At 35.4% G+C, this 12,659-nt stretch overlaps 3 protein-coding genes across 3 annotated transcripts; 1 reads left to right on the top strand and 2 right to left on the bottom strand.

Moving 5' to 3' along the window:
- Positions 1 to 65: 65 nt before the first annotated feature.
- LOC110692352 (peroxygenase-like) lies at positions 66 to 2,314 on the top strand. The gene is made up of 6 exons (XM_021869362.1): positions 66 to 316; positions 957 to 1,106; positions 1,363 to 1,448; positions 1,542 to 1,636; positions 1,708 to 1,833; positions 1,937 to 2,314. The coding sequence occupies exons 1-6, from the start codon at positions 175 to 177 to the stop codon at positions 2,088 to 2,090; spliced, it is 753 nt and encodes a 250-aa protein (XP_021725054.1). The 5' UTR covers positions 66 to 174; the 3' UTR covers positions 2,091 to 2,314.
- A 655-nt stretch (positions 2,315 to 2,969) lies between these two features.
- Positions 2,970 to 5,255, bottom strand: LOC110692923 (60S ribosomal protein L23). Its single transcript, XM_021870004.1, has 4 exons — positions 5,103 to 5,255; positions 4,285 to 4,569; positions 3,960 to 4,001; positions 2,970 to 3,253 (listed from the first exon to the last, which is right to left on the bottom strand). The coding sequence occupies exons 1-4, from the start codon at positions 5,113 to 5,115 to the stop codon at positions 3,171 to 3,173; spliced, it is 423 nt and encodes a 140-aa protein (XP_021725696.1). The 5' UTR covers positions 5,116 to 5,255; the 3' UTR covers positions 2,970 to 3,170.
- A 793-nt stretch (positions 5,256 to 6,048) lies between these two features.
- LOC110692913 lies at positions 6,049 to 11,118 on the bottom strand. Its single transcript, XM_021869993.1, has 3 exons — positions 10,689 to 11,118; positions 7,443 to 9,295; positions 6,049 to 6,581 (listed from the first exon to the last, which is right to left on the bottom strand). The coding sequence occupies exons 2-3, from the start codon at positions 9,168 to 9,170 to the stop codon at positions 6,414 to 6,416; spliced, it is 1,896 nt and encodes a 631-aa protein (XP_021725685.1). The 5' UTR covers positions 9,171 to 9,295; positions 10,689 to 11,118; the 3' UTR covers positions 6,049 to 6,413.
- Between the last annotated feature and the right edge of the window lie 1,541 nt (positions 11,119 to 12,659).

Raw genomic sequence — 12,659 nt, 5'->3', positions numbered from 1 at the left:
CACGTATCTTCCTTGCTGCCACGATATCATACCACCATTTCTACACTACTTTCCTTTTTGTTCCTTCATACGGAAGTTTAATTCAGTTTGTGCATGTTTACCAAATCTTACAATATTTCTACCTACATCAGATCATTGTGTAGAAAGTACTAGAGATCGTCGGAAAGTGTCTACATGGCGACGGAGTTGGCGGCGAAAAGCGTAATAGGGGTGACAGAGATGGTGAGGAGCTCAATGGCAACGGAGGCGCCATATGCCCCTGCGACTGCCGAGCGTAGGGTCCGCTCCGACTTGGAGGTTTCCCTTCCTAAGCCTTGTATGCTTCTATCTCATTTTCCTTAGCTTCCCTCTTTTTAGTACTACTTATATCTCATGCTCACAGAGTCTTTTGTTAGATAAGAGTTTGACCACATATAAGTTCAATAGAATTTCATCTAAAATTATTAGTACATACTCGTATTATATTGCATATAATAATAGCCTAATATAATAGGTACTATTGTGGTCTAAGCTACTAATTCACTAGGTCTATAATAAGATAGTCATTCACTTCTTATTCTTCAATGTGTTGTGTATTTCATTAGGACAGGCAATGCCTTATGTCAAATAAGAGTTTGACCACATATAAGTACAAAAGGTTTCATCCTAAAATTAATTACTCGTAGTACATACTCTACTACATATTAATAGCCTAATAGGTAGTATGATCGACTAGTAACTCAGTAACTCAATAGGTTTATATATTACCCATTCAATCACCTCTTTTTTAAGTCATTTCAACTTCCCAAATTCATTCACCTTTCCATCTTTAATCACATCCCATATAGCACTTTGGAATGTACATTGCCTATCAAATAGTGCCACAAAATCTTCAAGACGGCCTTGTTTTCACTCATTAAATAATTAAACTTTGTGTTGTAATGCAAATTGATGGCCTCTTTTTATATGTTGTGAAGATCTACCAAGAGCATTGTCTGCACCTGATACAGACCATCCTAACGGAACACCAGCACATCATCATCAGGGACTCAGTGTTCTTCAACAACATGCTGCTTTTTTTGACCAAAATGATGATGGAATCATATACCCTTGGGAAACTTTCACTGGTAAATTTTTACTTCCATTATTCGATAAAAATTATGTCTTGACCATATAAATTATTGACTAATGAAAATTCGTGGTCAAAATTTGAAGTTTACCCCAAAAATGTATAGTGTAGAAATTTGTTGGGGACAGAAAAAAAAAAAACTTGTTTATCTAGCTTTGCAAATGTTATTGTGGTTTTACAATTCTTAATTATAAGCATTTTACTTCGATATATAAGTGTACTATGGATGATCCCTCAGCTATTTCTTATTGCAGGATTACGCATGGTTGGATTTAACATTATTGCTTCCATAATCATGGCTGTAGTCATTAATGTAGCGCTAAGTTGGTACACTCTTGATGTAAGTACAGAGTAATTATATTAATTGTACTAATAAAAATAAAAATCAGCCTTAAAACTGACAATGTTCATTCATGTACCCTCACATATGAAGGGGTGGTTTCCGTCTCCTCTCTTCCCAATATACATACACAATATGCACAGGGCTAAGCACGGGAGTGACTCCGGAACTTATGACACTGAAGGAAGGTACATTCGCAAGTCCTTTCAAAGAAAAAAATTATGTTTCAAATACATATGTTAACAAAACCAAATTGTAGGTTTGTTCCTTTCAATCTAGAGAACGCCTTCAGCAAGTATGCTCATACAATCCCCGATAAGCTATCATTTAGAGAACTCTGGAGCATGACGGAGGGGAACAGGGTAGCGTTTGACCCATTTGGCTGGTATGCTCCATTTTTATAATTGAGTATGGTTGTCTTGTAAATTTGTGTGAGCATATTGAGCAAGATTGTGAACCTGTATTGAGTGTGGTTTGGCATATTACAGGATTGCGAGTAAGTTTGAGTGGGGAATGCTTTACATTCTTGCTAGGGATGAAGAAGGTTTCTTATCTAAAGAGGCTGTGAGACGGTGTTTTGATGGCAGCTTGTTCGAGTACTGTGCGAAGATGAATATGGGTTTGGAAGGGAAGATGTATTAAGCGTTTCATAGATCATCTACTGTAAGGGTCCGGAAGTATCATCAGGAGTTCTTTTGCTTTTGTAGTTAAAACAACGCTGTAGCGAGAAACAGTGTTGCATATCTGAGGACAGTGATGTAATGCATGTGGATAATGAAACTGCTTAGAGCATGCATCCATAGTTCCATGTATATTCGTTGCAAGTTGGTTATCCTAGCTCTGAATCTTGGTCTCTAGACTCTACTTGTCAGCTCGTCTAATATAAAACTTATAACTGAGTTTGTAGGTGCTTGAACTTTCATCAAGACTGATTGGGCACCAGTAAGGCAGTAACAAATGACCTATGCTCAAAAAATCAGAGCTGATTTTTAGACATGAAAAGGGAACCATAATTCTAACAGTATAAGAGCCATCCTACAACTTAGTAATCTTTGCGATGTGTAATCCTTGTAGAAGAACAAGGTTGAATTGCTACGTGACCTCTTAAATGAAAGAACTTGGGTGTAAATCTCCAATATTATGCAACATGCAAGCAGCAGAGTAACACAGCCTCACAAGTTCTCCAAAATTAAACAGTACATAGTCATAACTCATAATTATCCAAGTTCTCCGAATTAAGGGAGCAACACAAGTCCAAAGTCGCAAGTTCTCCAAAATTATGCCCAAGATCGTAACCAATGACACGATAACTGGCCGGGGGCTTCACTGCTTCAGAGCTAAGTAGGCAAGTAGCTAACAAAAGATGCAAAACATATAACCACATCACTCCATCAACAAGGTTCTCACTATAACCACACTAACCAGTGTGCAAGGGGGAAGAAATCATTCAATTGCACCTACTCTATGCTGTGCATCTTTTGCACAACCAAAACAAAAGATGGCACAAATTTGAATCGGATGGGTCTGTAAACAGATGATTGATTAACATTTAGCAGATAAGTGAATTGCAAACAACAAAATGTATTTAATCTCTACTATAAATATCTTGCAAACTCACAGATTGACTTAACACATCCTACCAAACCGGCATTGTTCATTTATCCAACTACAAACATTCAGGATTATAGCAAAACAAAATTGGAAACTTCTGAACGATATCTCTTAGACAATGGCATTGGCAGCACTAGCAATCCTTGGCCACAAATCGGCACACTCCTTTCCAATGGGACCGGTAATAGCAGATCCTGAAACACAGAGAGAGATGGATTAAGACTGGGATGTATAAACAATTATATTGTAATCAGCAATAAGCAGAGAAGTAAACTTCATGTATAGTAAAATCGTTGGCATAATAAGCTTTTTATGTTCTGTTTGTTCAGAACACACCCACAGAGGTGAAGTTTCTAATGCTTTATGTCTCGGACAAATGTTATAAACATATACACTGAAATGCAGCCATGTCAAAATAACAGAGAGTTCACACCTAAACACATCAGATGCTAGTCTCAAAACATGTGAATAGACTTTTTTCAATTTAACAAAAACAGAAAAGGGTTGATTGTGTACAAGTCAAAAGCTGTAAGAAGCAACTTGTACAACATTAATTCACAAGATTGTGTTGTGTTTTGGATCATAAATCAACACATCAGGAAATGGGATGTAGGGTGCAAAAGGTTCCATTGATAAACAGCAAGGGAAATCTTTGTAACAAAATCTTGATGACAAGGGAAGTTTACTTCACCTACCTACCCAGTCCTCACTTAACATTTTTTTTTTCTGAACCACTACATAAGCTGATAAGCATGCTACACATTCCCTATAAATTCAGGTTTCATGGAAATTGAACAGTCTACCACATGCCATGAAATTCTAAGTTACCATGTCAAATTACTCCTGAAATATGTGTCACAAAAATCCCACATAATATTCAAAGTTGGTGCAATCACATACCTTTCATTTCACCCTTGGGGTTGACAATTACTCCAGCATTATCTATAATAGAAACAAACACAATTGATTGTCAGCAAAAGGTAAAATTCAATTAAAAAAGATTTTTAAAAAGCAAATCAATGCATTCAAGAGATATGATTTACATGAAAAGGAACATCTAAAATTCATTGAGTCCCATAGGAAATAATGCCAATCAAACCCCTTTTGTTCTCAGTCACACAACTATATCATCTCCAAAATCCGAATTAAGTTCGCCTAACAACAACTAAATGGGAGAGATTATGAAACAAGCACAAATTAAACTCATAATGAGATGAATAACAACCTTCAAAGTACATGAAGACACCGTCCTTTCGGCGCCATGGCTTGCGTTGCCTCACAATAACCGCAGGCATGACCTTCTTACGGAGATCAGGCTTTCCCTTCTTGACAGTAGCCATGACCATGTCACCAACACAGGCTGATGGCAACCTGTTGAGTCTACCCTTAATTCCCTTGACGGAAATGATGTACAGGTTCTTTGCCCCGGTGTTATCAGCACAGTTCACGACGGCTGCCACTGGAAGACCCAGTGACATCCTGAACTTGTTTCCAGCACTTCCTCCACGTCCTGCATACCCCAAAATACCAACATCGAATCAACAACAACCTAGATTAAAATCTATCATAGTCTAACAACAAATTCCCCAGAAATTTCATCCAAAGTAGATGATAATGCATTCAGATAACCAAATCTACAAATTTACATAAACTGCAAATTCTCCCCAAGCTGCTAACTTTCCATTTCTTAGTACATCAATGTTATTATTCCCACAAATGAAACAAATTTCATATTAATTAAGCAAAAAACAAATACAAAATATATTAAATAAAAATAATTACATTTTCATATTGGGGATTTAGAGAAATGCATTTCTAATCAAACCCATTTGCGGAATTAAAATGGGGAGTTCAAAATTAAAGCAATACAATAACAAATCAAGCTGGTAAAAACTGGAAACTTGATTCAATTTCAGCTCTACTTTTAGCTAATTTAATCTAACTATATTCAACAGCATAAATCTTTAAATAACAATTGAAACACAAGTAATTGAGGGGATTTAATATTATAATTAAGTAAAAAAAAAAAAATCGGAAACGAACCTCGCTTCGACATGTTTGCCGCAGTAGAAGAAAAAAGAGTAACAGAGAAGAGAGGCGAGAAAGACGACGATTAGGGTTTATGAGGATATTTATATACCACACCCTTAAATTAGGGTTTCGGCTTCTTATTCTCACTTCTGCTGTTCGGGCTACATTTCCCAAAATGACCTTTTCTGAGTATATTTTTTTCTTTTAGGAATTAAATTATTATTCAATTTTTTTAACAAACTTCCATATGTGGCTTATTACACTATGGCGGGGTTACTTACTCAAAGTTATTTGATCGGTCATGGGTTACTTATTAGGGGTTATTTGGTCAAAGATTGGTCAAAGGTTATTCGGTCGGTCAAAAGTTATTCGGTTGGTCAATGATTACTCGGTAAGTCAAAGGTAACAATTTTGATTTAGGGTTACCCGTTTAGTAATTTGGTGTAACCAAATAGAAAACGCAATTTTTTTTTATACTTTTAGTACTCTATACTAACACCAACGTTTATACAAAGTAATCCTAAGTCTAAAATAAACATTTACTTCAAATCAATAGCTTCGAATTAATATCAAGCAAAGTTTGATGGAGTTGGTGGGGAACTCACCACACGACACTTTATTTAGTTCAATTGACCCAGCCTCAAGGACGGAAAGAGAGGTTAGGGTTTTTCCTTGATGAAACAAAGGATGCCTAAGCATTTCGAAAACCCATATCATTCATTAGTAAGTGGAGTTGGTGAGAAGTTCACCTTGTGACTTTAAGGTCAAAATTTCCAGCCCACTAACTACAAAATGCTTTGGAGTATGGGGAATCCCTTAGCTCCCCCTTCTACTCTCAAGCGTTGACCTGTAATTGGGTTTATATGTTTAAGATAGCAACAATAACAAGTTCACACAATATTTTGAAGTTCTGATTTCAAATATGGTATATAAACACTTAAACCGAACCTAAATAATGTCAAGCAAAATATCCGAATCTTCCATTTGATCATTGACAACAAGTACATCATTCTTCTGAGTACAGATTAATATCAGCAACTTGTACAATTGACAAAAAAAAAAAAAAAAAAAAAAAGAGAAGACATTATACACTACTTATCTTGAAGTGTTTAAGAACCTACTTACCCACACACCAATCAACTAAACACACAAACAATATTGCTAATAAATATAAATCACCCCCGTAAATATAAGAAATTTAAGAGCTCTAAAAAAAATCGTGTATAATTAACCTAATTCTGATTTACCTGCAGCTATAAACACACATACAATGCTAATCTAGGTAGATCTAGAAAAAAAAAAATGTTGATCCTTTCATGACCTTCAGTCCTGTACATGTTTCGGACGAAAGCTTGGGCACTGAGAATGAATAATTGCCACTGCAATTGAAAAACATTGCAAAGCTGACATAAAAGAAGGCTGGAAGCTGATGAAATACAAGCCTTCGCGTATGTTCACCATTTTTATTGGGGGCGTTATCTGAGCAGAGCCCTGAAAGAAAAGTAATGGCATGTCAGTTTATCTCGACAATTTTACAGGTGGAATGCATGATGATCAAATGCATGGAAATACAAAAATTTTGAATCAAGAAGTTCAAAAATCATGCATATCAATATATCATAAATGGAGATAGAATATTGCTCAGGAGATAAACTTTTGATCAACATGCATCTAAACACACCAAAAAACAAAATAAAGTAAAAACTGAAAATTTACAATTCAGCTTCTTCTAAAATATTCACGATTCAGGTTAATTTTATCCATAGAATAATGTGTAGTCCACTAAATGAAAATAAAAGCTCTTGTCAAACATGGTTAAAGAAAGAGCTACCAACAAGGGTAAAAAGGCCAGCAATGTTTGCAAAAGTTTCCAATGATTTCAGGTAATTAACAAAATGCAACAAAAATCATATACAAAGTACATGATTAAATAAGCTAGTCATGTTTGTAACAATACGGGTTCATTTGTGTTCATAGGACTTCATACCATACAAGGTTTATGTTGTCCTCAGGTAGTTTTATATCAAGTTTTGCCTTCATGTGTCTGAAATTACCAAATCTTATACGAGATGTCATGTGAATAATGTGATATAGAAACTAAAAGGACAAATGATCACATAAAAGGCCATCTAAAGTCTAAACCCTCTAAGCGTCTTACCTGTCCATAAGCTAATGACTAAAAAGCCCACATGAGTAACACTAACCTAGAATTAAATCTTCTTAAGACATTCATCACCTACTTTATGGCATGTACTGTGAGAACCTTTGAAGAGATTCACTGAAAGATTTAGCCACAATGAGGTATATGCATAAGAAGGCATCATTTAATGGGTAAAAGGTCATAGCACACACCTCTGTGAACATCTCAAATGATTTGCAGTCTTCCTGTGCCTCTGAAGACGGCCAACCCTCTTCTTTTTTTGGCTTTGCCTTGAGGATTTTCAGAGGGCAACCAGTGTCCCATCCACCACAATCACAGTTCCCACCTGATCTCCATCTGTCTATGAGATTGGTTGGTCCTCCGTTCCTCGTTCTTGGCCCACCGTGAGGACCAGCAGGCACTATAATATCCATACTCGTAGAACAATCCCCAACATTCCTCAGACAACATTCAGGAGAGGCAGAAGCTTCTGAAGAAGCAACATTTTGCTGGCTCCCAGCTTTCTTGAGAAAGTTAAGGCCCCAACCTCCAACTTTTTTCTTCTGATGATCTTCCTCTTGTAATCGGGCTTTCACAACAACTGCAGCCATTTCAAGATTTGGTAAAAAATCATCTTCTGAAAGATCAGGTTTGCATTCTTGATATGAGTTCCAACATGCTTCTAACCCCTTTTCAGGAGATAAATCTTCAGGAATAGCACTTGAGCCACCAAACAAAGAGGGGGTTCTCTGCTTAAACGAATGACCAGCCTTAAACACATCCATAACCTTCGACAATTTCCTACTTCGCCTACTGTTACGGGAAAAGGTATGAATCTCTCTGGCCTGATTTTCATTAGCACCAACAAGAACAAACTCAGTTTCCATAATTCTAGAAGTACTCGAAGAAAGAGAAAAGGCTGTTGAAACCTTCATCTTGCCTATTAAATCAGGCTCACTGTAAGATATATCATACATTTTGGGGCCAGTTGCTTTCAAATGAAAAGAGTAGACATAGTCCAGTGCCTTATCATTGGTTACCTCAACTCTCCATGCATTTGCCACATAAACTTCTTTCTGGTCATCTAAAGTGAAGGTAAAACGTGGAATTCCGTTATCCCATGTAAAATGAAGCATTCCTTGAGAACCAGATGGAGAAAGAGAAGATGCAGAACACTGATCATTGAGGACAGATCCTCCACTTCTTTGTACAGAATCTGATCCATACCCCCGGTTCCTGAGAGCTGAGGATTCCTTTCCAGGCTTGCGAATGGGACTAGCAGTTAAGCTGCCAGGAGAGCCGTGGTAATCTGAGGGAATGCCTTTTTTATCTTTAAACAAGGTATTACCTCCAGGTCTTGCATTATGATCTAAAATACCTAGTCTTTGAAACAAAGGGCTCCTCAGTATTCTCATCATACTACTGCTTCCCATAACAGAACCAACAATATCTTCATCTCCAGAACTCAAATCTAAATCTCCAACCCCAAGGGCCATTGGATAGTCAATTGCATAGCTTGTCACATCTAAGGAACTTCTTCCCCCAACTGATGCATGATCAGACACAAATCCCAAATCCAAAGAACCCAAATTTACAGATAAAGAACAAGGAGCTCCTTTCGACGCATTCATTTGCATGAGTTCCAAACAATGCTTCAAATACTTCTCATCCAAACTTACAACTTGCTTTGGGATTTTAACCCCTAAGCCACGATATCTTCTGTGAAACAGCTCTTGAAACCAGTTTTCACAAGTTTCTGACTGCATCAGCTTTAAAATTAGTGTCTTTCCAGGTTTTCCACCTTTGACCAAGGTCTGTGCTTTAGAATCCGACATGTACAAAGCACTTTGATCAGCTGATCCTTGGATACTGCTACAGTTACGCAATAGCTCTCCTTCATTTTGTTCATCTTTGTATCGGTCAGCACAAGTGTGCTCCATGCTTAACTGCACTCAATCAAGTTCATTCGGGAACGACACAGATGTCTCTCTTTCCTTCCCAACTGCACCAGTTGGAAAACCAATTTAAGCCTGTTTCCTTTCTAGGTCAAGTCTATCAAGTGAATCTGACATGGCAATATAAAGTTTTTGCATCAGTAAATAATCAAGAGGATGAATCTACAACTAAATAACACATTACATGACACACACACACAAAAAAAAAAAAAAAAAAAAAAAAAAAAAAAAAAAAAGGTTACCAAAATATTAAATCAAATGCTAGTTCATTTCTAAACAAAATAAGAGTTAAAAGACAGAGAGCCACAGAAGAGTAGCAAAAGATTTGAATGAATAAGCATGCAGAGATGGCCATGTAGCTGATTTACCAAAAAGCAAGCACTAGCCGGCCCTATATCCTAATGACCGTTAGACAAAATTAAAAAGCATTATATAGAGACTTGTCAAGATGGTATGAAGAAAAAGGATTACACCCCATCTACAATAAATTGTCACATATACTACTTTAAAATGTTCAGCTTTCCAAACATTGAATTGGTTTATAATTAGATTTCTCGGTATGACATGATTTAGAAGTGATAGAGCGAGGATGAATTATTACAATTCGGGGTCTGGTAAAATCAAGTCACATCCTTAACTACGACGAGTTGAGAGGATAATGTGACAACAAATTCTGTAACAAAGGATTAATTCTAATTATGGGGCCAGAGGCCAGATCAGAGAGCAAAACATTCATAAAGGCAATACAATCAATTGGTCAGAAACAATCAAGTAGCACACAAAGTATGGCTAAAGGTCTCAAAGTATAGAATGATTTCATGTAATTGTAACTTGTAGGACCCGAAGCCGGATTAGGGAACACATTAAAGTAAACCAAATCATAAGGCAGTGCAAAAATGCAATCAGTAGAACAAAATTTATCAAGTAGGTCTCAAAGTATGAATTTCTTAATCCTGTTCGGAAGACCACATGCAAAATACAATTCATCATATATTAAACAGTAAAAAAAATTATTCAGCTGTTAAGGACCATTAATATCATAAGCCAGAAATAAGTCAAATAACAAGTATATAATTCAAGCAAAAGCATATACTATAACAAATGGAAGATTCAGAAATTTTCTAATGCATAAATAAGTCCAGTCTTCAGAGCTACAATCCATTAATGCTCAATATACTAGCAGCATAATCGAATCTCGTCTACATAATTGCCCTTTGTAGCTTTTGCTACACCAAGAACCACACAACAACAGCCAAACATAGCATGAAACTCAGATTTACCACAAACATACTAATCAAAAGAACGGCAACTAAGTCAAAAACTAAATTCAAGTCGTTTATCAAATACTAGTCAATAAAAACAGAACTAACAATCCAACTGAGGAAATAAAAGCCCAAAAAAAAATCAACATTAAAATGAATAAGATAAGTGAACAAGAAATTATCACAAAACAGAGAATCAAAACATTCCCCACTTATAAAAATCAAAACTTTAACAAATTACCTTGAGTGTAAGATCCAAAACCAAAAACCCAGATGAAAAAACCCAACCAATTCCCAAAAAAATTCACAACTTTTTCATCCCTCAAACTTAAAAGTAACCGCCCACCACCTTCTCGACGAAATGCTCCAATGAAAAAAAACTGTTGAAGAAGAGATAGAGAGAGAGAAAGTGGAGAAGAAACTAACTGAAAATGGGTAATTAAGGTGCTAAAAATCGTAAGCCACGTTCTTAGTTGAAAACATACAATTTTATTTTTGTGCTCCAAAAAAAAACTAACTTGGAATCCAAAATTTCCAAAGGACCCACCTAATTTTATAGTACTTCCGTCCTAATTTAATTGCCCAATTTTTCGATTAGTCGTGTTTTAATTTACTTGTCTTATTTTCTTTTCTTGAGTTGATTTCACATTCACTCATCCACTCATTTTATTACTCCATAAGTTGATATTTTACTTGTATTATGAATACAGCGTATAATTATGGGGCAATATAACGAAGTATTTTCATTGGCCAAGCAAGGACTTTGGGTTATTGGTAAGCGAGGACAGAGAAAGAGGAAAGTCTGAGCTGTTGAGCACACACACATACAAAAGTCTTGAGTTTGACTGAAGCTGACAAACAGGTTTTTTTTATTTATCTTTTAACTTTTTATATTTTAATTTAATTAAATATTAATGAAAATGACTGGTGAGAGAAAGAGGATCAATGTGGTGGGGAATCGTAAAATCAGGAACATATATTCGTACAGAGTTGATAAATTTAATAAATTGGTCAATAAAATATTGTACCTTATGTTTGAGTTTTAATTAGATTTTTAGTTATCCTCGGACATTTATTACATCTTGGTTGCTTTCCTTATTTGAGTGCTTTCTTTGTTCCAACCTTCCAAATCACAATTGTTTTTCAAGATCAATGTTTCTTCATCCTAGATTCCTACTCACTTGTTAGACCTTGTGAGGTGAGTTGAAGCAAGGACCAAAACGATTGTTTAACGTTACACTTTAATTGTCAGTGATTTTAAATAATCTAATTGAATTTAAGATATGTTCTCGATGATATATTTTTAAGTTACATGCAAATTCAATGGGTTTTTCATTTATACAATTTTCTTTGTTGACCAAAACATTTTATTTTCAATAATATGATATATCCATATCAAATTACTTGTGTATTTTTTTTTTCCCGATCATGTATGATTGCTATACTTCCTCACATTTAAATGGTCGGAGTTGTTATAACAATCTAAGTATTTAAAGAAATAACAGTTTATGCTATGTCAATTACTAAGTTTTGTAAGCTGATTTCCCTATTACCATTTCAGTGTGAAATAATGTGATATGGAGAAGTTGGTAAGTGTTCAATGGATAAGTTGTGTGTAAGAACTAATATAAAACCTTTGTCAAACATGCAACTACCTAAGTAATGGCTTGACTTTAAGGAGATTTCAATGCAATCTACCTCACACGATTACTGTGAGCTTGTGATAAATTTGGCACATTTTTGACCTTGTATTGTCATACTCTTAACTCTTGTCAAAATACTTCTTTTTTTAAAAAAAAAAAAACTAACTCTTGTGGAAATATTTAACTCTTAATCATATCATTATAGCTTTATTAGCATAGGGTTTGGAATTCATCAAACGGATGTAAAAATTAGAATCTCAATCTAACGATAATTCTTTCTAAACATGTCATTTTTAATTTGACTCACAAGTAGAACATACAATACATTTGTTTCATCCCTGTCGAATTACAAAGTTTAAAAGAGTTTTTGTAATGCTAACCTTATTTCTAATTAATAAGCCTAGCTAATTTTATACTCCACTTAGAGTTAAGGTGCATTTTTGCCCATCCCCAGCAAACTAATTCAAATATTAAATGGGTTTGATACATACAACCTAACAACTAATTATAATTAATTAAAATATATCTAATTAAATGACACCATTACGTATACATGGTACTACATTGTT

Source organism: Chenopodium quinoa, unplaced genomic scaffold, assembly GCF_001683475.1.
Source record: "Chenopodium quinoa cultivar QQ74 unplaced genomic scaffold, ASM168347v1, whole genome shotgun sequence".
In the NCBI taxonomy this organism is placed as follows: domain Eukaryota; kingdom Viridiplantae; phylum Streptophyta; class Magnoliopsida; order Caryophyllales; family Amaranthaceae; genus Chenopodium; species Chenopodium quinoa.
Note: the sequence above shows the minus strand (reverse complement) of the source record. Positions and strands in the feature narration are given on the sequence as shown.